The 26,550-nt window shown below is 43.7% G+C and overlaps 1 protein-coding gene across 1 annotated transcript in view; it reads left to right on the top strand.

Annotated features, from left to right (window-relative positions):
• LOC106561314 (low-density lipoprotein receptor class A domain-containing protein 3) overlaps nt 1–26,550 on the top strand; it is a 141,429-nt gene that overhangs the window by 92,582 nt on the left and 22,297 nt on the right. The window contains exons 3-4 of the mRNA XM_045688748.1: nt 606–731; nt 3,215–3,349. Of these exons, the coding sequence (XP_045544704.1) occupies nt 606–731; nt 3,215–3,349 (261 nt within the window). The remainder of the gene's footprint in view (nt 1–605; nt 732–3,214; nt 3,350–26,550) is intronic.

Below are 26,550 nucleotides of genomic sequence, written 5' to 3'. Positions count from 1 at the left end.
CTAACGCTTCCCTCCACTTTGTTCTCTCTTTGTCTCTGTCTGCTTTCTGTCTGCTCTCCTTCCTAACTGCTTTCCATTCTGTTTCCAACATGTAGCTCTTAAGGTGGGGGTAGGTCTATAGAGAAAGTGCAAAGAAGTACTGCAGGACAAGTAGAACTGATAAATTGACTGACCTTTAGTATAACAGAACTACATTTGTAACATTCTGTATTAGAACTCACCATTGCCAGAATGTCAATAAGAAGGATCTTTTAAGGCCATGAATGAAATGCGAGCAGTTGCCTGTAATATACAGTGATAGTCTGGTAGGACCCACATCCCTCTATCCCTCCCACTCGCCTCTCACTCCTTGTCTCCCCCTCACTCACTGTCCTGTTCTTCATCTCTCTCTCCTTCCTTCCCTTTCTCTCCCTCTACTTCTTTCCCTTCTTCTCATTCATTCTTCTTTCTCATATTTCTCTCTTTTCCCCACAGCTCAACTCTATTATGAGACACTTAAAACTGTAGCATCATCCATCCATAGTCATTTCTGCCATCATCCTAATAACAGACCCTTCTCCCCCTCCTCTCCCTCGCTCTCTCCCCCACTCCTCTCCTCCCCACAGCCAAGATAAAGTCCAAGTGTGCTCCGACGTTCTTCGCCTGTGCCAACGGGATCCACTGTATCATCGGGCGGTTCCGTTGCAATGGCTTCAGTGACTGTCCTGACGGGAGCGACGAGAAGAAATGCAGTGAGTATCCCACAGCAACCACCTCCCATCCCATAATAATCCTGGCATAATACCCCATCATGACCTTAATGTACAGTATGTCATGGAAGCCACTCTCTATATAACCACATACTGTATTTAAACACAGGTTGGTCTTCTGGACCTACTGTATGATCAGTGCAACTTGTCCTCTTGTTAGGATAATTTGTGAGCCAGCTTTAGCTGTAGTATACAGTGGGGGAAAAAGTATTTGATCCCCTGCTGATTTTGTACGTTTGCCCACTGACAAAGAAAGGATCAGTCTATAATTTTAATGGTAGGTTTATTAGAACAGTGAGAGAAAGAATAACAACATAAATATCCAGAAAAACGCATGTCAGAAATGTTATAAATTGATTTGCATTTTAATGAGGGAAATAAGTATTTGACCCCCTCTCAATCAGAAAGATTTCTGGCTCCCAGGTGTCTTTTATACAGGTAACGAGCTGAGATTAGGAGCACACTCTTAAAGGGAGTGCTCCTAACCGCAGCTTGTTACCTGTAAAAAAGACACCTGTCCAATGAAGCAATCAATCAATCAGATTACAAACTCTCCACCATGGCCAAGACCAAAGAGCTCTCCAAGGATGTCAGGGACAAGATTGTAGACCTACACAAGGCTGGAATGGGCTACAAGACCATCGCCAAGCAGCTTGGTGAGAAGGTGACAACATTTGGTGCGATTATTCGCAAATGGAAGAAACACAAAAGAACTGTCAATATCCCTCGGCCTGGGGCTCCATGCAAGATCTCACCTCGTGGAGGTGCAATGATAATGAGAACGGTGAGGAATCAGCCCAGAACTCCCTGGGAGGATCTTGTCAATGATCTCAAGGCAGCTGGGACCATAGTCAACAAGAAAACAATTGGTAACACACTACGCTGTGAAGGACTGAAATCCTGCAGCGCCCGCAAGGTCCCCCTGCTCAAGAATACATATACATGCCCGTCTGAAGTTTGCCAATGAACATCTGAATGACTCAGAGGACAACTGGGTGAAAGTGTTGTGGTCAGATGAGACCAAAATGGAGCTCTTTGACATCAACTCAACTCACCGTGTTTGGAGGAGGAGGAATGCTGCCTATGACCCCAAGAACACCATCTCCACCGTCAAACATGGAGGTGGAAACATTATGCTTTGGGGGTGTTTTTCTGCTAAGGGGACAGGACAACTTCACCGCATCAAAGGGACGATGGACGGGGCCATGTACCGTCAAATCTTGGGTGAGAACCTCCTTCCCTCAGCCAGGGCATTGAAAATGGGTCGTGGATGGGTATTCCAGCATGACAATGACCCAAAACACACAGCCAAGGCAACAAAGGAGTGGCTCAAGAAGAAGCACATTAAGGTCCTGTAGTGGCCTAGCCAGTCTCCAGACCTTAATCCCATAGAAAATCTGTGGAGGGGAGCTGAGGGTTCGACTTGCCAAACGTCAGCCTCGAAACCTTAATGACTTGGAGAAGATCTGCAAAGAGGAGTGGGACAAAATCCCTCCTGAGATGTGTGTCAAACCTGGTGGCCAACTACAAGAAACGTCTGACCTCTGTGATTGCCAACAAGGGTTTTGCCACCAAGTACTAAGTCATGTTTTGCAGAGGGGTCAAATACTTATTTCCCTCATTAAAATGCAAATCATTTTATAACATTTTTGACATGCGTTTTTCTGGATTTTTTTGTTGTTATTCTGTCTCTCACTGTTCAAATAAACCTACTATTAAAATCATAGACTGATCATTTCTTTGTCAGTGGGCAAACGTACAAAATCAGCAGGGGATCAAATACTTTTTTCCCCCACTGTATAGAAGTGGTGGATTTGGGAGTGGGCTCACATGGCTCCCTCCCTTTGTTCCTGTTTCTCTCCATCTCGGCAGAGCAGTTTCTAACGAGCCAATCACTCTCCATCGTCAGAGACACTGTGCCTAGCCTACAGGCCCCCACGCTGATGCACATCTAATCTAGCCATTTAAATGGAACTGCGCTCCTTCCGCGTGCTCTGTGCTAGAACACCGCGCTCTGAGAACCGACCACAATGTCTTTACTGCCTAATTGTCTGGATATTCTTACAAGATAATTCAGCCTCATTCTGCTCAGGCTTGGAACAAAGGCCAAGCAGCACAAGAGTGCATAGAGGAATCAGAAGTGTTCTGAGGTCTCTCATGCTATTTGTGTATCTAATCAAAAACCGAGATCAAATGGTTTTACTGTATCTCTCGATGCGGTGTGATGCATTTCATTTTTTCATTAATTCCCTCTTGATATTTCTTTGATAAATTGATCAATTGGACTGTGTAAAAGGTTTGAGGTTTCTCTCGTTTTTTTAGGTTTCTCCCGCTCTTCAGTTTAAGGAGCTGGTGGTTATAAAAATGAAACAAAAGAATGCCTACAGTTTGTTTATCACATACCTAACCCCTTACCTCTATCCCCTGACCTCTAACCTCTGAGCTGTGTTGTGGTCCTCTCACAGCAGGTAACCCGCTGGTGTGCATGGAGGCCCGCTTCAAGTGTCGTAACGGGCGCTGTGTGGACCGCAGTTTCCTGTGTAACGGACAGGACAACTGTCAGGACAACAGTGACGAGGAACACTGTCTCACCACCGCAGGTAAGGAGCTACACACTACATAGTAACTACCCGCTAGCTACACACCAGTTACATGCTAGCTACATGCTAGCTATACACTAACATGGCTACATGCTAATGGTTTCACAGTCACAAGGCACCATTATACTAGTATCCAACATTGCTCACTAGGATTCAGTACTTTGCTACCAATTGCAATCCAAGCCAACTTTGTAAACTTTAAGTCAGTAGCAAGAAGCTAGCTTGTTCCTGCAGAGGAAGTTAACATGCACATGTGCCTCAATACACATCTCCCAGACCTCCATGGCCATCCTGATATAGGCCGGAGTCAGGATCCATCAGGTGGGAACCGTGTAGAGGTCTGCCATCAAGACAGATTGCAGCACGCAGAGAGGAGAAGAGAAGCTCAGGGTTTATTATCCCTCTGAGCTGAGGAAGAGGAGGCATAACACAGCCACAAACACACAATCCATGCCCCCCCTCTCTGACTTTGCCTCTCTCTAGAATAAGAGCAGAGGTGCTGCAGATGACAGATAAGGCACACAATATCCGCTTTAAGCCACCTGAAGTCATCCCACACTCCCTTCTTCCTCTCTATACTCCCCATCTCATGTAGTTAGAATGCTGTTTGGGTTACCTGCCTCTGACGTGTCTGATAATTACATCTAGCCTGCACTCATTGTTTTATCCTTCCATTGTTTTATTCCTGCAGTCTGATTTAGCCCATTTGTTAGACAGCCACAGAGAATGGCCTCTATGTTTTTTAATCTATTTATTCATTGGGTAATGGGTTTTTGGATGGGGAAGTGACAAAGTGGCGAACAATGCAATGTAGCAATATAAAATAGTGGTGAGGGAAAAAATCGATACAGTTACATATCTGTCACGTCCTGACCAGTAAAAGGGGTTATTTGTTATTGTAGTTTGGTCAGGGCATGGCAGGGGGTGTTTTTCTGTGTGTTTTGGGGCGTTCTATGTTCCTTTTTCTATGTTTTTGTATTTCTTTGTTTTGGGCCGAGTAGGGTTCCTAATCAGAGGCAGCTGTCTATCGTTGTCTCTGATTAGGAATCATACTTAGGCAGCCTGTTTTCCTTTGGGGTTTTGTGGGTAGTTGTTTTCTGTCTTGTGTGTTCACCTGGCAGAACTGTTGGCTATCATTTTCCCTGTTTGTTTTTGAAGTCTCATTAAAAATCATTATGACCACTTACCACGCTGCATCTTGGTCCCCTCTTCCAGACGATCGTTACAATATCAAAATATTATTTTGGACGATATTATATTGATACTTTGATTTGATTGATTTGTTGAAATAGAAATAAAAATTATAAAAGTGGGAGCATTTATTACATTTTTTGCCAAGTGGCGTTAAGGGTTTATCATACCCGTGCATGTTTACCAAAATGTATACACATATGCACAACAGTGGAATATTGGACCGTTAGCTTTCATACTTTTTAGAATTTTTAGCGCAGCTCAAACAATTTCTCCAACTGTCAACACATTCAAATGATAGAGGATACATACCGGAGACGCGTTGGTTGGGAATTGTGGGGAGGTGCTATGCGTCCCCCGCAGATGGTGGTGTCAGAGCCGTGGAGCTATGTCACAATGGGACACAGGACAATCAATTATCAGCATCTATGGACTGTGATTTACACTTTCGCTAGCGCTACTCAGCTATACCTGTGCCAAAACTCTGGTATTTTTCATCCTTTAGCTTGTTCTCCATCTATGTTTTCCGCAATTTTATTTCCTTGACTGATCAAACCGAGAATCCGGGACACTCAATTTAGTATGATATCAAAATCAAATCAAATTTATTTATATAGCCCTTCGTACATCAGCTGATATCTCAAAGTTCTGTACAGAAACCCAGCCTAAAACCCCAAACAGCAAGCAATGCATGTGAAAGAAGCACGATGGCTAGGAAAAACTCCCTAGGAAAAACTCCAAAAACCTAGGAAGAAACCTAGAGAGGAACCAGGCTATGAGGGGTGGCAAGTCCTCTTCTGGCTGTGCCGGGTGGATATTATAACAGAACATGGTCAAGATGTTAAAATGTTCATAAATAACCAGCATGGTCAAATAATAATAATCATAGTAGTTGTCGAGGGTGCAACAAGCACGTCCGGTGAACAGGTCAGGGTTCCATAGCCGCAGGCAGAACAGTTGAAACTGGAGCAGCAGCACGGCCAGGTGGACTGGGGACAGCAAGGAGTCATCATGCCAGGTAGTCCTGAGGCATGGTCCTAGGGCTCAGGTCCTCCGAGAGAAAGAAAGAGAGAGAGAATTAGAGAGAGCATATTTAAATTCACACAGGACACCGGATAAGACAAGAGAAATACTCCAGATGTAACAGACTGACCCTAGCCCCCGACACATAAACTACTGCAGCATAAATACTGGAGGCTGAGACAGGAGGGATCAGAAGACACTGTGGCCCCATCCGATGATACCCCGGACAGGGCCAAACAGGCAGGATATAACCCCACCCACTTTGCCAAAGCACAGCCCCCACACCACTAGAGGGATGTCTCCAACCACCAACTTACCGTCCTAAGACAAGGCCGAGTATAGCCCACAAAGATAACAGATAAGATCTAAACCAGGCCAGAACTTGTCCATGTAGACCAATTTGGGTTTCCAATCTCTCCAAAAGAATGTGGTGATTGATGGTATCAAAAGCAGCACTAAGATCTAGGAGCACGAGGACAGATGCAGAGCCTCGGTCTGACGTCAATTAAAGGTCATTTACCACCTTCACAAGTGCAGTCTCAGTGCTATGATGGGGTCTAAAACCAGACTGAAGTGTTTCGTATACATTGTTTGTCTTCAGGAAGGCAGTGAGTTGCTGCGCAACAGCTTTTTCTAACATTTTTGAGAGGAATGGAAGATTCGATATATGCCGAGAGTTTTTTATAATTTATGGGTCAAGATTCGGCTTTTTCAAGAGAGGCTTTATTACTGCCACTTTTAGTGAGCTTGGTACACATCCGGTGGATAGAGAGCCGTTTATTATGTTCAACATAGGAGGGCCAAGCACAGGAAGCAGCTCTTTCAGTAGTTTAGTTGGAATAGGGTCCAGTATGCAGCTTGAGGGTTTAGAGGCCATGATTATTTTCATCATTGTGTCAAGAGATATAGTACTAAAACACTTTAGTATCTCCCTTGATCCTAGGTCCTGGCAGAGTTGTGCAGACTCAGGATGATGTTACGTTTGGTATGGTTACATAAGACAGAAGGTTACTTAAAGTAAAAAGGAAATGCGCGTGGATGGGTGGGCATAAAATGTGAACGTCTAGCCGCCCGAAGGTTCCGTGTTCGAATCTCATCACAGACAACTTTAGTATTTTAGCAACTTTGCAACTACTTACTACTTTTTAGCTAACCCTTCCCCTAACCTTAAGCCTTTAACCTAACTCCTAACCCCTTAACCTAACCCCTAGCCTAGCTAACCTTAGCCACCTAACTAACGTTAGCCATAAAAAATGTGGAATTCATACGTATTGCAAATTCATAACATATTGTACGAATTACAATTCGTAACATATCATACGACTTGTAATTTGTTAAATATAGGCAGAACTTTACCAAAATGATTACTACGTTGTTTGCTGGAAATAAAAGTTTTGGCTTTGATACAGGTATACCTTTCAGATATAAAGAAAAGCTGGAAAAAAGTTGGCAGTATAGTAAAGTTGGCAGAAAAACGTATTGCGATGTAATCTAAGAAGAGCATGGGAAGACAGAGAATAAAGTGCAATAGAAACCATTGGAATAAAAGGCATGAGAGGCTAAGGGGGATTTGAGATCAAGTGAAGGAGAGTGATAGAGAGAGAGAGTGATGCTGAGATAGAGAGAGGCAGAGTGAAATGGGAGCCAGAAGAGGATTGAATAGATAGAAGTGAGTGAGAGGGATAGTAAGAGCGAGAGACAGTGAGAGAGGGATAGCAGTAGTCTAGAGTCGAGCCCCGAGGCAGAGCGAGGGAGGGGGAGGGCTCTGTAATTCAGGAAGCAGAAATAACATTAAAGCCCATTCGGCAAAGCAGTGTTTACTTTTCCTCACAAATCTGTGTTTGGGTGCACGGTGTTGGAGGGGTTGGGGGTTGGGGACGGGGTGTGTGTTTGACCCCCCCTTTGCCTTGTCACAGCAGGAGAAGAGCCCGGGGGCACAGACGTCCCAGACACACACACAAACACATTGGAGACCAGAGACACACTCTGCATGCCCAAGCACCAAACACATACACACTAAAGCAATAATACACCCAGTATAACTCCCTGACCTTCAGCAGTCTAATATCAGAAGGAGAAGTTTGTGAATGTGAAATAGTATGAGACATGCAGAGAGCTGAAGATGAAGTGTTCTCTGTTAGATGGAAAGTTGGAGACCGTGTCTTAACAGTAATATTAATTCAAAGAATGGGGGAAAGTTATTTCAAATCTGCTACGAAGGGACATTTTTTCAAAGTATTGCCATTGAATTGTCTTAGTAGACTAATGACACAGTGTGTTACACATGATGAGGTTGGAGTGAGTCATCCAGAGAGTGAGAGAGAGAGAGAGCGAGAGAGAGAGAGAGGGGAAAGCTTTCAACTGGCTTTGTGTATTTCTGAAGACATGGCATGCTTTGTCTGATGACCACCATCAAAGGCTTTTGTTTTGGCACGCTCTGTGTGTGTTTGAACACTCAACACCTCCCTTCATAGTAAACTGTGGACATTCAACATAAACATTTTCAAATAGAGATTGTCATAAAATATTTACATTCCAAACAATATCCAGGAATTCAGAAATGCAGTGGGGATTCTGCTAGTGACTTCATGTAGAGTATAGCGCACAAAGGCTCTGAAAACATCTTCATTATTGCTCCCATTCACATCCACTTTCTACCAAAGCTCTGTTTCATGTCCCCAATCCCAAACCTTACTCCTATTTCAGCATCCAATGAGCATTTGAATACAGATGCAATGTTTGTCAAATGAAAGTTTATTGGTCGTGTACACAATTTAGCTAAATGTTTATGTTACTAGCGCCTAACAATGCAGTAAAATGTCAAACAAGTACACACATTTTTTTTTTTTTTTTTAAGAAGTCAAGAGATGTTCGGAACGAAACCAATTAACAACCCAAATATCACTGTAACACTAATCCAAATGCAATCTATACGTATCTACATGTAACCGATGTGAAATGGCTAGTTAGTTAGCGGTGGTGCGCGCTAATAGCGTTTCAATCGGTGACGTCACTCGCTCTGAGACCTGAAGTGGTTGTTCCCCTTGCGTTGCAAGGGCCGCGGCTTTTGTGGCGCGATGGGTAACGATGCTTCTTGGGTGACTGTTGTTGATGTGCGCAGAGGGTCCCTGGTTCAAGCCCAGGTTGGGGCGAGGAAAGGGACGGAAGCTATAGTGTTACATACACATACATGTGTTAATGGTGTGTATAGACAGTATGTGAATAGAAAAGTTATATATACCAGTAGTTATAGAGGATAAGTCATGACTACAATACAGTATATACATATAAAGTGGGTAAAACAGTATGTAAACATTAGTAAAGTGACCAGTGTTCAATGATTATGTACTCTACATAGGGTAGCCTTCTCTAGTGACTTCCTTTGTTTACTACTCACCCTCACATATACAAATACAGTACCAGTCAAAAGTTTGGACACACCTACTCATTCAAGGGTTTTTTATAATTTTTACTATTTTCTACATTGTAGAATAATAGTGAAGACATCAAAACTATGAAATAACACATATGGAATCATGTAGTAACCAAAAAAAGTGTTAAACAAGTCAAAATATATTTTATATTTGAGATTCTTCAAAGTAGCCACCCTTTGCCTTGATGACAGCTTTACACACTCTTGGCATTATCTCAACCAGCTTCATGAGGTAGTCACCTGGAATGCATTTCAATTAACAAGTGCCTCTCTTTAAGTTAATTTGTGGAATTTCTTTCCTTCTTAATGCGTTTGAGCCAGTCAGTTGTGTTGTGACAAGGTAGGGGTGTTATACAGAAGATAGCCCTATTTGGTAAAAGACAAAGTCCATATTATGGCAAGAACAGCTCAAATAAGCAAAGAGAAATGACAGTCCATCATTACTTTAAGACATTAACCTCTTACATCTAGACGTTCCGCTAGCGGAACACCTGCTCCATTATCCAATGATAGGCGTGGCGCGAATTACAAATTCCTCAAAAATACAAAAACTTCAATTTTTCAAACATATGACTATTTCACAGCATTTTAAAGACAAGACTCTCCTTTATCTAACCACACTGTCCGATTTCAAAAAGGCTTTACAGCGAAAGCAAAACATTAGATTATGTCAGCAGAGTACCCAGCCAGAAATAATCAGACACCCATTTTTCAAGCTAGCATATAATGTCACAAAAAACAAAACCACAGCTAAATGCAGCACTAACCTTTGATCTTCATCAGATGACACACCTAGGACATTATGTTATACAATACATGCATGTTTTGTTCAATCAAGTTCATATTTATATCAAAAAACAGCTTTTTACATTAGCATGTGACGTTCAGAACTAGCAAACCTCCGGTGAATTTACTAAATTACTCACGATAAACGTTCACAAAAAAACATAACAATTATTTTAAGAATTATAGATACAGAAGTCCTTTGTGCAATCGAGGTGTCCGATTTTAAAATAGCTTTTCGGTGAAAGCACATTTTGCAATATTCTGAGTAGATAGCCCAGCCATCACGGCTAGCTATTTAGACACCCACCAAGTTTAGCCCTGACCAAACTCCGATTTACTATTACAAAAGTTTGATTACCTTTGGTGTTCTTCGTCAGAATGCACTCCCAGGACTGCTACTTCAATAACAAATGTTGGTTTGGTTCAAAATAATCCATTGTTATATCCAAATAGCGGCATTTTGTTCGTATGCGTTCAAGACACTATCCGAAGTGTAAATAAGGGTCACGAGCATGGCGCATTTCGTGACAAAAGATTTCTAAATATTCCATTACCGTACTTCGAAGCATGTCAACCGCTGTTTAAAATCAATTTTTATGCCATTTTTCTCGTAAAAAAGCGATAATATTCCGACCGGGAATCTGCGTTTAGGTAAACAGACGAAAGAAAATAAAGCATGGGGTCGACTCGGGCACGAGCCTGAGTCTCACAGTACTGTGACCAGCCACTACCCAAACGCGCTACTTTTTTCAGACAGAGCCTGCAAAGCCACGATTCAGCTTTTTTCCGCCTTCTGAGAGCCCATGGGAGCCGTAGGAAGTGTCACGTAACAGCAGAGATCCCCTGTAATGGATAGAGATAATCAAGAAGGGCAAGAAATTGTCAGACAGGGCACTTCCTGCATGGAATCTTCTCAGGTTTTGGCCTGCCAAATGAGTTCTGTTATACTCACAGACACCGTTCAGTTTTAGAAACTTTGGAGTGTTTTCTATCCAAAGCTAATATGCATATTCTAGTTTCTGGGCAGGAGTAATAATCAGATTAAATCGGGTATGTTTTTTATCCGGCCGTGAAAATACTGCCCCCTAGCCATAACAGGTTAAGGTCAGTCAATCTGGAAAATGTCAAGAACTTTCAAAGTTTCTTCAAGTGCAGTCGCAAAACCCATCAAGCGCTAAGATGAAACTGGCTCTCATGAGGACCGCCACAGGAAAGGAAGACCCAGAGTTACCTCTGCTGCAGAGGATAAGTTCATTAGAGTTACCAGCCTCAGAAATTGCAGCCCAAATAAATGCTTCACAGACTTCAAGTAACAGACACATCACAACATCAACTATTCAGAGGAGACTGCGTGAATCAGGCCTTCATGGTCTAATTGCTGCAAAGAAACCAATACTAAAGGACACCAATAAGAAGAAGAGATTTGCTTGGGCCAAGAAACACGAGCAATGGACATTAGACCAGTGGAAATCTGTCCTTTGGTCTGATGAGTCCAAATTTGAGATTTTTGGTTCCAACCACCGTGTCTTGGTGAGACACAAAGTAGGTGAACGGATGATCTCCATGAGTGTGATTCCCACCATAAAGAATGGAGAAGGAGTTGTGATTGTGTGGGGGTGCTTTGCTGGTGACAATGTCTGTGATTTATTTAGAATTCAAAGAAACACTTAACCAGCATGGCTACTACAGCATTCAGCAGCGATATGCCTTCCCATCTGGTTTGCGCTTAGTGGGACTTTGCTGCTTCAGTAACCACACCAGGGTCGGTATTATGGGAGGGCCTTAGGGGGCCTAGCCTGTCCTACCACACCTCCTTGCCCATCCAAATAAAATATTGAAATATAGATCATTTATTTGACCGAGACACGCGCCGACAGAAAGACGCATCAATCTCAGTTAAAGCATCCAAGCAAGTGAAACAGCGCCCCTCTTTCTCAGTATGTGTAGAACATGTATCTGATGCTCTTGCAAATTGGAAAGAAGACATTGCACTAAAGTAAATTAATGTTTAATCAAAATTATGTAGTTACTCCTGTCTAAATAAAATCATTCAATATACTTCAACAGGGAGCATGACTTAGCCACAGATTATCATTAGCTTCTTTAATAAAAAATAGCTGTGGATTGTTTCAAATCACAAGTGTGTTTGGGAAGGCCACAATTTGGTTATTACACGTGGCAATAGGTCTAGCTGATTGGGTAGCGGCTGTCAGTGAAAGCATCTAAAATATGTGTGAAGACAATGTGTTTTGAGTATAATTTAAAATGTTGCATCAAGAAGAAGGGGAGGGGTGTGTGGCGAAGATATGGTCTGTCTCCAGAATGCATCCATATGTAGAAAAGTGCCCATTTGGCAATGTCGTCTTTCTGATTGTCTTAACTCACCACGTACACCACCATTTTTTTCTTCGCCTCACACATGTCAACAAAATCTGTTTCTAACATCCATTGTGAAAGATAGTTCCTCAGTATTTGAAAAATCTTTCCAACACTCCTGACCTCAATAATCACCAAGCCTCTGTGTGAAAGAGCAAAATATCATGATCTGATGATTTCATAAAAAACAGCTTTTTGTCCCGAGCGCACTGGCGCAGGAAGCTTTGTGGTCCCGGAATAGGCTAGTTGATACACTGTTGAGAGTTTGTTAATGACGACTTCGGGCCGGACCCTGTGATAATTTGGTACAATGTTGAACTTCACTAGCAATAGCTCAGGTCAAGACAGCTAGAAAGGGAGGCAGACAGGCGGAGAAGAGAGATTAATGCGATTAAAAGAACCAGAATTTTCATCAGTATATTTTCTATTTTTTTTATTTGTTGGCTTTAGGCCTATGTATTTTACTTAGTTGGTGATGGAAGTTATAGGCCTACTGCTGCATTAGTCTATAGGCTATCACTGAGTTCTAGACAATCATTTCATTAGCCGCCAATGGATCACAGTGTATCAATGTGTCTATATAGCAGAGGCTAGTGCTCTAGCCATAGTTGAATTTTAACTTTTAGATTTCTATAATTTTACTTCAGATTTTTATGATTAACCACGTGACAATGATTTTGAGAAACGAAAAGGTTATTATTAAAATGTAACTGTTCCACAAAAAATGTGCATATATAAATAATCATAACTGGCATGCAGATCGGTAGAAATGGTAGGATAAATTGTAAGCTTCCCCTAACTTAAAACTCATGAGCTGCCTGTGGTCTTTACTATTACTCCCATTTTAAAAAATGAGTGCAAGCGCGTGCACACATAGGAGGTCCCATGAAAAAACAGGCCCGCCTCTGGAAATCAAATGCCCGTCCAACTGATTTGTTCTGTCACAACATGTATTTGGTCACATTACGTTTCCTGCCACCAACCCCATCAGTGTAATCAGTGGCCTACAGGTCCATAGAGGACTGTCAGACAGCCAATTACATCTAAGCAGAGACACAGAGGAAGCAGGCAGGCAGGCAGGCAGGCAGGCTGACATAATGCATTAGCCTGCTACATGACTAGCCTGTCAGCACATGAACAGCCCTGCTGGAAATCACAGATTAAAGATCATCTCTTGGTGGTTGGAAGTGTGGGAGAACCTAAGGCCTGTGCGTGTGTGTGTGTGTGTTAGCTAATCTACAATATGTGTTCTCATCGCTTCGCCTATGTGTTTGAATGGTGATCGCCAATCATCTAAGTTATTCTCAAATGGCAATGAAGGAATGTAGGCTTTTAGCGTGTAGATCATCATTAAATTGAAAAGGAACTGCTTGGGATAGAACAATTAATCTGTCATTACAGATTGGTCTATATGAACCCGTTGAAGCTGGCTTCTGAATCCTTGGCTTCAAATGTTTGTGGCACACAAGTTTCTCTCTTTTCTCTCAGTAAAACTCCAGAGAGCCTCTTTTGAACTCCGGAGAAGCACTCAGTCTACAGAGTATAATCTACAGCTCTATATTTAATAGATCCTTCCTCAGTGTGAAAGGAGATTCACGGCTGCATCTGCTGCTTTGCATAGACGTTATGCATGAGAAACCTGGATCCCGGGCCAACCGCTTACACCAGCTCATAAACAGATACATACATAATACTCATTTCCACCTCACCATTAGAGTCCACAGTAAAGCACCCATTAGGGCCTGCAATCACACTGATATATAGACTGAATGGAGAATGTCAGTGATTACAGATTTCTGGGTTGTATTCACCATTGGTGGTATCACTCTGCTTTTAATGGCTTTTCAGCCTCCATATCCCACATTGATTTCTGCAGGAGTTTGGGCCAGAAAATAGGCACAGTAGTTTAAAATGACAAGTTAATCCAAGGGTGTTTTGGAGGTGTGTGTGCATGTGTCTGTCTTTGTGTGTGAGGTGTGAGTCTGTCTGTCTGTGTGTGTGAGGTGTGGGTCTGTCTTGTCCTGTCATTAACACAGAGAGCGAAGGCAGAGGGAGAATGGCATGGGAGTGGAGGGCAATTTAATGGCTGCAGTGTGAGGTGGGGGAGTGGAATATAATGGCTGCAGTTTGAGATGGGGGAGTGAAATATAATGGCTGCAGTTTATCAGAGTCAGCAGTCACTGGACAGAGCCAAAAATAAGATGTTGGACACGCTACTGCCCAGGGAGTTCAACTAGGAGAAACGTTTAGTTTGTGTGTATGTGCGTGTGTGGACCCAAGTTTCTCTTCCCTCTGTTGTTCTCCTCTTACGCCCCCTTCCATGTTCCTCTCCATTGCAAGTAGCACTCTAACCTCGACCATGGCTGAGTGTCAGTGTTCATGGAGACCCTTGTGTTAGGGGCCTAACAGTCTTGGAAAGAGCACTCCTCCCTGGACTTGTGTCTGTGTGAATCCCTCTGTCTTTGAACCAGGGCCAGCCATTCCACTCTCTCTGAGATCCCCAAAAATAACAAACTTTTTTCTGCTACATCTAACCCCATTTAGTCACCATGACGATGGTGGTCAACTGACAACCAGCACCAAGGGATGTGAAGAGGAATTCCAGTCGGGACAAAAGCTCTACTGTTCCTAATACCCAATGCCCCTCTTCTCTAGTGTGTGTGTGGTGTGTGATGTGTGCATGTGCACGTACGTGTGTAGAGCTACTACCCAGTATATGTGTGTTTGAATAGGGCTCAGGAGCGGCGTCCCTCTCTGTGCCAACGTCAAGCACTCTACACTTGCATTAACATTCAGTCATCTAGCTCCACTCTGCTCACAATACACTAGCTCTCCTGCCAGAGTAGAGTGGAGGCTACTGTAGCATTAACATTCAGCTGCATTGTGCTTCTGTTGCAAACACTGATGACACTCATAGGGTCAGGTCTTTTGTTGAACAGTTGAGGGTCTCTTTTTTTCTCTCCAACCTCTCTTTCCCGCTCTCTCACTCTTTCCTGAATAGAAACCACTCCTCTCCTTTCAGCATGTTTTTGCATAACCATCTCAACCTCTTGGCCAGGACGTAATTGCTGAAGAGAATGTGTTATCAAGTAACTCAAAAGAGGCGTTTGAATAATTAGGCCTACACTTGCCTGACCTGTTATAATGTCAAAACACTGCCGCATGCATATAAATGAAGCTTGTTAATAGTCCAGACCTCTTTAGCCTAGGAGGTGTGCAAACCCATTTTCTGTTGTTTAATAAAATTGAGAACTAAGAGGAATTCATAGATATGAGTGAATAGGTGCAGCATATGACTTCATCCTTCTAGGTAGCAGGGTTGATGATGAATGTATGAGAAATAGACCTACTCTCAGAGGTGGTGATGTGCCCAGAAGCCCATTTTAATTATCATATCATTACTTTACCTGGCTGACATACCTAATGCTCTCATCCATAAGCAGCAGAGCGAAGCAGATAGCTAGGCAAGGTCATATAGGGCAGCTCAACAAACTGTTCATCACTGGGAGCTAATGCCAGAGTTTGTGCCAAAGCTGTTTCTATGACTATAGGGCCACTTTATTGATGGTGGAAACTAAGAGCTTATATGAGTAAAGAGCATCACTTCTGACACGAGTTTTATCATGTGTCTTGTCAAAACACTTACCCTCACCTTTGACCTCTAAGCTTCATCTCTATTGGCCTACAGCAGACTAACCTCCTCTGATTGGTTGTGTGGTCATATGGATCTATTAGGATCTGTTCTAATGGGACCAATCTGTAGCACTAGACATTAGCTGTCTGCAGGGGATCCATTAAAGGTCTCTGGCTCCATTCAGTTCTGAGAACAACATTACCGTTACCATTACACGCTTCATCTGTCAATTATCTACTCATGAGACATGATGTATATGTGTGTCCCATGGTAATGCTACTCTACTCTTTGGGCCCGTCCCAAATGACACCCTATTTACTGCCATTGGTCAAGAGTAGTGCACTATATAGGGGAATAGGGTGCCATTTGAGACACAGACTTTATCCATCAGTGCCACAACAGGCTAATGGACAGCATAGAGAGGAGCTAGTGAATCCGTCAACCTTAATGCATATGAGTTAATATATTTGTTTGTCCCTCTCTCTCTCTGATGTGAATATGTTTGTATTGAGCCATTGGCATTAGGACTGGCAGAGTTGGATTACTGTTAATAGAAATGGTGTCCTTCCAACAAATTGATACTAAGATCATACAATATACAGTTGAAGTCGGAAGTTTACATACACCTTAGCCAAAATAATTTAAACTCTGTTTTTCACAATTCCCTGTCTTAGGTCAGTTAGGATCACCTCTTTATTTTAAGAATGTGAAACGTCAGAATAATAGTAGAGAGAATTATTTATTTCAGCTTTTATTTCTTTCATCACATTTCTAGTGGGTCAGAAGTTCACATACACTCAATTAGTATTTAGTAGCATTGCCTTTAAATTGTTTAACTTGGGCCAAATGTTTTGGGTAGCCTTCCACAAGCTTCCCGCAATCAGTTGGGTGAATTTTGGCCCATTCCTCCTGACAGAGCTGGTGTAACTGAGTCAGGTTTGTAGGCCTCCTTGCTCACACAAGCTTTTTCAGTTCTGCCCACAAATTTTCTATAGGATTGAGGTCAGGTCTTTGTGATGGCCACTCCAATACCTTGACTTTGTTGTCCTTAAGCTATTTTGCCACAACTTTGGAAGTATGCTTGGGAGTCATTGTCCATTTGGAAGACCCATTTGCGACCAAGCTTTAACTTCCTGACTGATGTCTTGAGGTGTTGCTTCAATATATCCACATAATTTTCCATTCTCATGAAGCCATCTATTTTGTGAAGTGCACCAGTCCCTCCTGCAGCAAAACACCCCCACAACATGATGCTGCCACCCCCCTGCTTCACGGTTCTTGGTGGTGTTCTTCGGCTTGCAAGCCTCCCCCTTTTTCCTCCAAACATAATGATGGTCATTATGGCCAAACAGTTCTATTTTTGGTTCATCAGACCAGATGGCATTTCTCCAAAAAGTACGATCTTTGTCCCCGTGGGCAGTTGAAAACCGTAGTCTGGCTTTTTTATGGCGGTTTTAGAGCAGTGGCTTCTTCCTTGCTGAGCGGCCTTTCAGGTTATGTCGATATAGGACTCGTTTTACTGTGGATATAGATACTTTTGTACCTGTTTCCTCCAGCATCTTCACAAGGTCCTTTGCTGTTGTTCTGGGATTGATTTGCACTTTTCGCACCAAAGTATGTTCATCTAGGAGACAGAATGCGTCTCCTTCCTGAGCGGTATGATGGCTGCGTGGTCCCATGGTGTTTATACTTACGTACTATTGTTTGTACAGATGAACATGGTACCTTCAGGCGTTTGGAAATCGCTCCCAAGGAGAAACCAGACTTGTGGAGGTCTACAATTCTTTTCTGAGGTCTTGGCTGACTTCTTTTGATTTTCCCATGATGTCAAGCAAAGAGGCACTGTTTGAAAGTAGGCCTTGAAATACATCCACAGGTACACCTCCAATTGACTCAAATGATGTCAATTAGCCTATAAGAAGCTTCTAAAGCCATGACATAATTTTCTGGAATTTTCCAAGCTGTTTAAAGGCACAGTCAACTTAGTGTATGTAAACTTCTGACCCACTGGAATTGTGATACAGTGAATTATAAGTGAAATAATCTGTCTGTAAACAATTGTTGGAAAAAATGACTTGTGTCATGCACAAAGTAGATGTCCTAACCGACATGCCAAAACTATAGTGTGTTAACAAGACATTTGTGGAGTGGTTGAAAAACGAGTTTTAATGACTCCAACCTAAGTGTATATAAACTTCTGACTTCTACTGTAGGTGTTCAGACATAGATGAGTGTTTAGGGGTTGGAGCTGTGTGTGTGTCGATAACGGAGCAGGGTGTGTGTGTGTGTGTGTGTGTGTGTGTGTGTGTGTGTGTGTGTGTGTGTAGGACGGTGGAGGTGTAAGTGTGTGTATTCGTCAGGGGAAATGCAGGGGGAAAGATCCTTGAGTAGAGTGAGACTGAGTGCCCAGGAGAGATCGGAGTGATTGTGTGTCGGAGAAAGGGAGAGAGATTGAAATGCGAGAGGAGGAGGAAATGAGATAGAATATGGGATGAAAAATAGTGGAATGTGAGGGATATGGGAGCGGCAGAGAGAGAGAGAGAGAGAATAGGGAGTTTATGGAGATGGGAGATTAGGAAAAGTGGCGAGGGAGAGAGTGAAGGAGAGAGGGAGGGAAGTTGAAGACAGGAGTAAGGAGAGAGAATGAGGAGGGACTTCAGGGAAACGGGAGGGTGACAGGGAGTATAGGGTGAAAAGGAGGGAGAGAGAGGTGGGAAAGCAGAGGAGATTTTGGGCTGTGTCCCTGAGGCCCAGAGAGTGAATAGAGAGCAGGATTCATCCCTGCATGCAACACTGCTTTCATTAATGGTCATTACTGAGCTCAACTGCCCTCTCTACCTCTCTCTCATTCTCTTCTCTCTCTCTGTGTCTCTCACTCTCTCTGTACTTATCTCTCTCTTCCCCTCTTTTTCTCTGTGGACAAGGTTAAAAATGCACAGCTTCAGAGGGCATCCATGTGTCTCTCTCTGTACGTTTGGTAAAACTTTATTTGTTCTACAGACAATCATTAACATTTCAACTTTATTTGTTCTACAGACAATCATTAACATTTCAACTAACTATCTACTAACCCTAACCTTAACCCTTATTCTAAACCTAACCTTAACCCTTACCCTGACCCTTATTCTAAACCTAACCGTGACCTTAGCAAGCAGTTGCTCAACAGATCATTTGTAGAGCATCTACAGATGGAATATCCAGGCTATCCAAATAAAGTGTGACCACACACGCACGCACACACACACACTTATGCTCTAATCTCTGTTTGAGAGCAGAGGCATGTGTGCATCCTGACTCACTCTTCATCCTCTGCTCCTCCTTCCCCCTCTCCTCCTCCTCTCTCTTCTGCTCCTCCTTCCCCTCTCCTCCTCCTTCCCCCCTCTCCTCCTCTCTCCTCTGCTCCTCCTTCCCCCCCTCTCCTCCTCTCTCCTCTGCTCCTCCTTCTCCTCTGCTCCTCCTTCCCCCCTCTGCTCCTCCTTCCCCTCTCCTCCTCGCTCTTCTGCTCCTCCTTCCCCCCTCTCCTCCTCTCGCCTCTGCTCCTCCTTCCCCCCTCTCCTCCTCTCTTCTCCTTCTTCCCCCTCTCCTCCTCTCTCCTCTGCTCCTCCTTCCCCCCTCTCCTCCTCTCTCCTCTGCTCCTCCTTCCCCCTCTCCTCTGCTCCTCCTTCCCCCCTCTCCTCCTCTCTCCTCTGCTCCTCCTTCCCCCTCTCCTCCTCTCTCCTCTGCTCCTCCTTCCCCCTCTCCTCCTCCTTCCCCCCTCTCCTCCTCTCTCCTCTGCTCCTCCTTCCCCCTCTCCTCCTCTCTCCTCTGCTCCTCCTTCCCCCTCTCCTCCTCTCTCCTCTGCTCCTCCTTCCCCTCTCTCCTCTGCTCCTCCTTCCCCCCTCTCCTCCTCTCTCCTCTGCTCCTCCTTCCCCTCTCTCCTCTGCTCCTCCTTCCCCCCTCTCCTCCTCTCTCCTCTGCTCCTCCTTCCCCCTCTCCTCCTCTCTCCTCTGCTCCTCCTTCCCCCTCTCCTCCTCTCTCCTCTGCTCCTCCTTCCCCTCTCTCCTCTGCTCCTCCTTCCCCCCTCTCCTCCTCTCTCCTCTGCTCCTCCTTCCCCTCTCTCCTCTCCTCCTCCTTCCCCCCTCTCCTCCTCTCTCCTCTGCTCCTCCTTCCCCCTCTCCTCCTCTCTCCTCTGCTCCTCCTTCCCCCTCTCCTCCTCTCTCTTCTGCTCCTCCTTCCCCTCTCTCCTCTGCTCCTCCTTCCCCCCTCTCCTCCTCTCTCATCTGCTCCTTCTTCCCTCCTCTCGCCTCTCTCCTCTGCTCCTTCTTCCCCCTCTCCTTCTCTCTCCTCTGCTCCTCCTTCCCCCTCTCCTCCTCTCTCCTCTGCACCTCCTTCCCCCTCTCCTTCTCTCACCTCTGCTCCCCTTCCCCCCTCTCTCCTCTGCTCCTCTCCACTCCTCTAGCACTCTCATGGTTGCTCTTGTTCACAGGGAAAACTTGAGTACAGCGCTTGAAATTGTAATTCAGCTTGGCTCCTGTGGAAGTTTTTATTTTATCCTCCCCTCTCACTGTCTTTTTTCTTCTCTCTCTTTCTCTTTTTTTCTCTAGTGTCTCTGTAGGGAACAATTCTATGGACTCTCACATGCCAGAGGTATGGACACAGAGAGTGAGTGTGTTCTCTGAGTGTGTGTGTGTGGGGGGGTGTTTTGATATGCAGAGCCATCAATAAGAGTGAAAGTGTTGCAGCTGTGTATGTCTTGATATGCGCTGGGCTGTCTTTGTTACTGATTGAGTGAACCAGTCCCAGTTCTCACCCAAGTTGAGAATCTCCTGCAGATGACAGAGCAGGGAGGGAGGGAGAGGGGGACAGAGAATGGAGGTGGGGTAAATAAGAGAGTAAGGGAGATAATTAGACGTCAGCAGACAAATGGATGTTGTAGAAGAACAAAGGGTACCCCACTGACATGGCCAAACACACTAAGGCCCCTTGCAGTACATCCATACATAATTAATTGTGTAAGTATTGATCTTAATTGGTTTCGTTTTGACTCTCCAGGGACAGATTTTCCTAGTAAGCAGGCAGCACTCTGGGCTCTTAATAGCCAGGAGAGCTGTGTTCGAGTGAATTTTCTCTGTGTTGCCGTGCCTGAATGAACATTGCAGAACTTTTTTGTTCTCTTGTGGGTGTGTGTGTGTGTGTGTGTGTGTGTGTGTGTGTGTGTGTGTGTGTGTGTGTGTGGTGGTGGTGGGTGTGTGTGTGTGTGTGTGTGTGTGTGTGTGCTATTTCCAGACGCACTTGATGAACAATCAAATGCAAATTAGCAGGGATGGAGGGAGAGGGAGAGAGAGAGAAAGGGACTTGACAATGGAGGGAATCTTGCTTCATCTCATTCCTTATCTCTGGGAAAGAGCCCCTTGGCTTCTCTTCCACCCAGGCAGAGCTGAGTAGAGCCATATAGCTGCAGTGGTGTGGTCCATAAATGTGAGCTGTGTTGTGAACCGTGATAAGGAGACCAAGGCCCTCTCCCATACACAGTGCTGGACAGACTATTGTTTGAGGAGAGGGGATTAGATGCTGTGATCAGCATCAGGAGCCTTTGTGCATTTCAGAGCCATGGTGTGTAAGGGTAGTGTCTGCATGTGTTTGTATTAACTTAGCAGGGTGGATGTATACTATGTTACTCTGATCGCCTCACATACTGTAGAGCCAGAGTCTGAGCCTCTCTCTTTCCCAGTCCACTCTGGACTCATCTTTCATGGCATGGCTGGATACACTGGATCTAAGAGAAAATCCACTGGTCTCTGTTACTATAGCAGATAAGCCATGCCCAGAATCTCTATGTCCTTGTCTGGTCCAGCATGCAATGACCTTCTACACACACACACACTCTCTCTATTATCATAAGGAGGGTGCGTGTGTGAGATATGGAGGGCCCCACACGTGTTGTCTTTTCATGAACCCTGACACATGATTTCCTGTGCTGAGCACATATCACATACCTTCAACCTGATCTTCAAACGCTCACAAAGACTCCAGTCGCCACCAGTTCCCATGTGGCTAGAGTTACAATGAGGAATGCTCAGTGTGTGTTTGTGTGTGTGTCTCAGCCCCCAACCTCATTTCTAGATCAGTTCCCCATCTATGCTCCAAAGTCTTTTTGTCTGTAATGTATTTTTTGTTATGTTTTGGACCCCAGGGAGAGAAGCTGTTGTCATTGCATCAGCAATGCATCCTAATAAAATCTAAATCTTAACGCTTGAATATGTTTTCTCCAGCAGCTGCGATATACCTCCCTGGCCAGAGGGGGAGCACTTTGAGTTAACATCCTGTAGTTACAATTCTCCTAGGATCGTTAATTTGAGCCATATTCTATTCTATGGGATCTAAGGGGAGCAATATAAAGTGCTCTAAATATAGCTTGAAATATGGCTAACATTTAACATTTCCCTGTTCAAAGCCTGTGAATGTTAGGATAGAAACCCCAAGGAAAGGTATTAAGTTGGATAAGTACCCAGCACTAACTGAGTCTCTTATAATGGGATTTGATATAAGCTGTGTACATTTGAAGGGGAACATATCCTTAACTCTGCTAGTTTTCATAACCAGAGCCCTGGGGCATTGGGTACTGTAGAGGAGGATTTGTTGCTGTAAGAATGAGTGCCAAAGGACCTGTTAGATTATTATACGTGTGTGTGTGTGTGTGTGTGTGTGTGCCTGTCATAACCATTTCATATCTTCAGAAAGTTGACTAGTAAAACCAGTAGATGACAGTCAGAACAGAATGGAAAGACACTACTTCTCCCGGCAATATCCTCAAATAAGATACATTTAATTGGCTTTTGGGGATGAATTGGATGTTGAAAGAAAGAGTAAAGACACAAGAGAGATAGTACCAACAGAAGAAGAGAGGATTGGGGGACAGTTATGCATTCAAGGGACCTCCTCTCTTCTGCTCCCTCCCTCCCTCCCTCCCTCCCTCCCTCCCTCCCTCCCTCCCTCCCTCCCTCCCTCCCTCCCTCCCTCCCTCCCTCACAAACTTGCTCCATACAGCGTTCTCTTACCCAGACCCAGTATCTCTCTCTGCTCTGTCTCTCTGCTCTGTGTGTGTGTGTGTGTGTGTGTGTGTGTGTGTGTGTGTGTGCGCGCCACTGAAAATAATGATCTCGTTTAGCTTCAAACACCCCCACCGATGGCGTCCATTCTCCCCATGACAGCATCATTAGCTCGTCCCATTAGCCCCTGACTTCAAACACAGCCGCTCCCTCCATTCCATTCATCCATTTTTAAAAACATCATTTTTTGGCAGTTATGTGGAAAATAAGAATGGTCTAATTTCATGTTCCTGTCATGAAGTTAGTGGTAGTTATTCAGCTCTGCCCTGGCTGTGGAGCTGAATATGTTTGTGTCTGTACTTTGAACTATTAATGAGTCTGATTTCCGCTGTTTTTAATCTCAAAGAGCATCACCTGCATAAATAAAGGGACAATCAAATAAATGTGTTTCCTAGATTTGACTGTGGCCATGGCTCTGTATCTCTCTCATACCGTGTTTCTCAAAATGCATACTACCCTTCTTCAAGCACGCAAATCAAGCACGGGAGGGTCGGAGGATGAGTCCAAATCAAAGTATGCGAAACAGAGCATGGAGGCACTTCTCGAATGCGTACTCGATTTGTACATATTTTGAAGCATGCATCGATGCAATGTTCCAAGGAAAGTATGCACAGAAATATGACGCAACCACGCAAAAATAACGAAAAAGGTATTGAAATTAATAGCTAGGTTTCCATCCAATTGACGACAGATTTTCCTGCGAATATTCTAAATTCTGTATTTTCCCACCATAGATATGTTTCCTTAAAATTGACTTGTTGCAGATAAAAGGCTGTGCGTGTTGACGTAGTGCACATAAAAATACCCTTTTCAGTTAAATTCCCATGCATTTTCAACTCTACTGCTGGTTTTCTCACAGAAAAACTGGGTTATATAGTAGCCAATAGTAGCCAACATGCACTCACGCTGTTGGCTAGAGTGCATGTAAAGCCTACAGGATGATATTATTATGGACAAAAGAGCAAGATCATTTTTTGTCAAATGTCAGATAATTTTTTGTCAAATGCAACCAGGTGTCGATGATCCTGTCACCAGAATAAAACCCTCAATATTTATTGGAAAGGAGCATCAAGCTCATCACCTTGCACAAATTCATCATAACTTATTTAATCTGTAGCCTAATGAACTGCATGCTTTCCTGACGAGTCGTAGTGGGAGGACCACACAACATGTCATCACATGTCTCCAAGTTCACTTCCATATGATGGTTATTATATCGATATTTGCCTATAAAAGCATTTACATGGACATTTCTCGCATAATTCATTTTGTTTTGACAACATTTGGAAAGTTTACTGAAAAATGATCTTTTTTCATCAGGCCTGTCATTAATTCTTATCTGACATGTATTTTACTCACATAAAAAGGTTGGATGGAAACCTAGGTAATGTCGGCCATTATTTGAGCTGAAGCGAGAAAAAAATCTACTCTGACTTTGGAATGAAATGTTGCCTATTCACATCTATGTTTATAGGCACTTTGATATCTTGATAATATGCAGCTGTTTAAAGGGCAAATCCACAGATGAAACAATAACAGGACACCCACGCCGCCTTTTTTGGTAAAAAGCTGAGGGATGGGCCTGGAGAAATCTAACCCCTCTCAGATTAATAGACAGTGCTATGGATGTAAGGACTGAGCATCTTGATATCAAAAGTTATTGTTTTATCCATGTTATGAGGTTATACAGTGTTTGTTTACATTTACAATGTTTACAAGCATTGGAGAAAAACAAGCTGATATTGTGGGTTCTAGTGGAGTGTGACAGTTGAACTAAGCTCATGAGGCATTTATAAGTCATATTCTTCAAGAATCAAGGGATATATATATATTTATAAGTAAAAAAATAGATGTAATATCTAAAGATTGCCCCTTTAAGTCTATCAAAAGTGTGCGAATTTGAGCATGTGTCCATCAGCATGAATTAGATTGAGCAATAAATGCCCCACTTTTATTTCATAGGCTGGGATCCGCACTATGCAGCTGTTGCAAGAGTGCATTTTTCACTGGCTGTCCACTGGTTTCAAAAACAATGATTGATAGGCAGCTTAAACTTGTTGAATTCAACCATTATTGGGTTCAGATACACATTTAGATTTGTGAACAGCCATCCACAACAAACGCAATCCTTAAGGCGCAAATAGCTAAATGAGAGAGCAGCAGTGGGATTCACATCAATGTGCTATGTAGATATCAATAATAAGTGATATCCTTATCGCCATAGACTACAACGCTGCTGTCATCCTTACCTCCAAGCGTTTATTCCAGTTGGATAATCTTTGGATGCTGACAGCAGTCGCACCATTGGAAGACATAGCTTGGACTGTAGCCTATAAAAGCATATTTCTGCTCTTTTCCCGCAATCCATCAAACCCATTTGGTGTGTCATCATTGTGGTCTCTGACTTGTGGTCAGACTCGCTCAGGTGGAGAAATTTTAACTTGCGCCTTTTCTCAAATCTGATTTGAATGTCTTTGCGAAAACAGAGAAGTGTCAAAGATTTTTTTCACAAAAATCCTTTCTGAATTTAAAAGTAATCCTCGAAGTAATCCTCTAGTTTTTCAAAAGTATCTGTAATCGGATTACATCATTTTTTGCTGGTAACGTAACGGATTACAGTTACCGTTTTTTTTTAATCACTTGCATATAAACCGTTACTCCCCAACGCTGCCAGTAGTTATGAAGTAAAACGTTTGCTTTGTGTATATCTTGTTTGGTCTCTATTGTTGCCATTGTCCTGGCTGAAGAGGGTTCATTGAAGGAGCAGCGTGAGGTAATACAGTAAGGGGAGGAGCAGCGTGAGGTAATACGTAGGGGGAGGAGCAGCGTGAGGTAATACAGTAGGGGGAGTGCGAGTGCTTCTGAAATGTAATGTTTTATGTGTTCTCCACACTCTCGTCCTCACAAGAATGTACTCAAGAGAACGTCCTCTGAGATTACACTCGGTAGTAGTATGCATACTGAGAAACACCAATTGTGTCCGGCTGCAACCTGGTGTTTTGTGATGGCTCCTAATCCTGTGGATCCTTCCCGTCACACAGACAGACACAGACAGACAGACAGACAGACAGACAGACAGACAGACAGACAGACAGACAGACAGACAGACAGACAGACAGACAGACAGACAGACAGACAGACAGACAGACAGACAGACAGACAGACAGACATGAATAGGACTTATGATCGGTTATCACTCATCTTAGGCTAAGACCTAGGGGGGCTTCAGTGTGTGTGTGTGTGTGTGTCAACTCTTGGCCCAAAGCACACAGTTACCATGGAGATTAGCCCCCTCAGGTTCAGTGGGAGTGGCCTGTAGTCAAAGCGCTCTCTGACCTTTGGCCCCTCCCTTTTATTACCATTCCTCCAGAAGGTTCTGACCCTCCAACCACACTACACACACATCACACCCCATCACTGCTCATCTCCATAGAATTCTACATTTGAACGTCTTTGACACACTCAGTGTTACACCAAAGCACCCAACCGTTTTCCTTCACTGGGATCCCTATTGACATCTTTGTTGCACTATTCCAGCCAAGTCTGGCTCACTGCAATACAATTATTCATCCACTCTGTCACCCTCCATTTGTGTCTCCATTCCTCCACTCTTTCTTCTTCACTTCTATTCCTTCTATCAGTCTTTCATCCCCCTTCATTCCTCCATCTC

Source organism: Salmo salar, chromosome ssa10 (genome assembly GCF_905237065.1).
Source record: "Salmo salar chromosome ssa10, Ssal_v3.1, whole genome shotgun sequence".
In the NCBI taxonomy this organism is placed as follows: Eukaryota; Metazoa; Chordata; class Actinopteri; order Salmoniformes; family Salmonidae; genus Salmo; species Salmo salar.
Note: the sequence above shows the minus strand (reverse complement) of the source record. Positions and strands in the feature narration are given on the sequence as shown.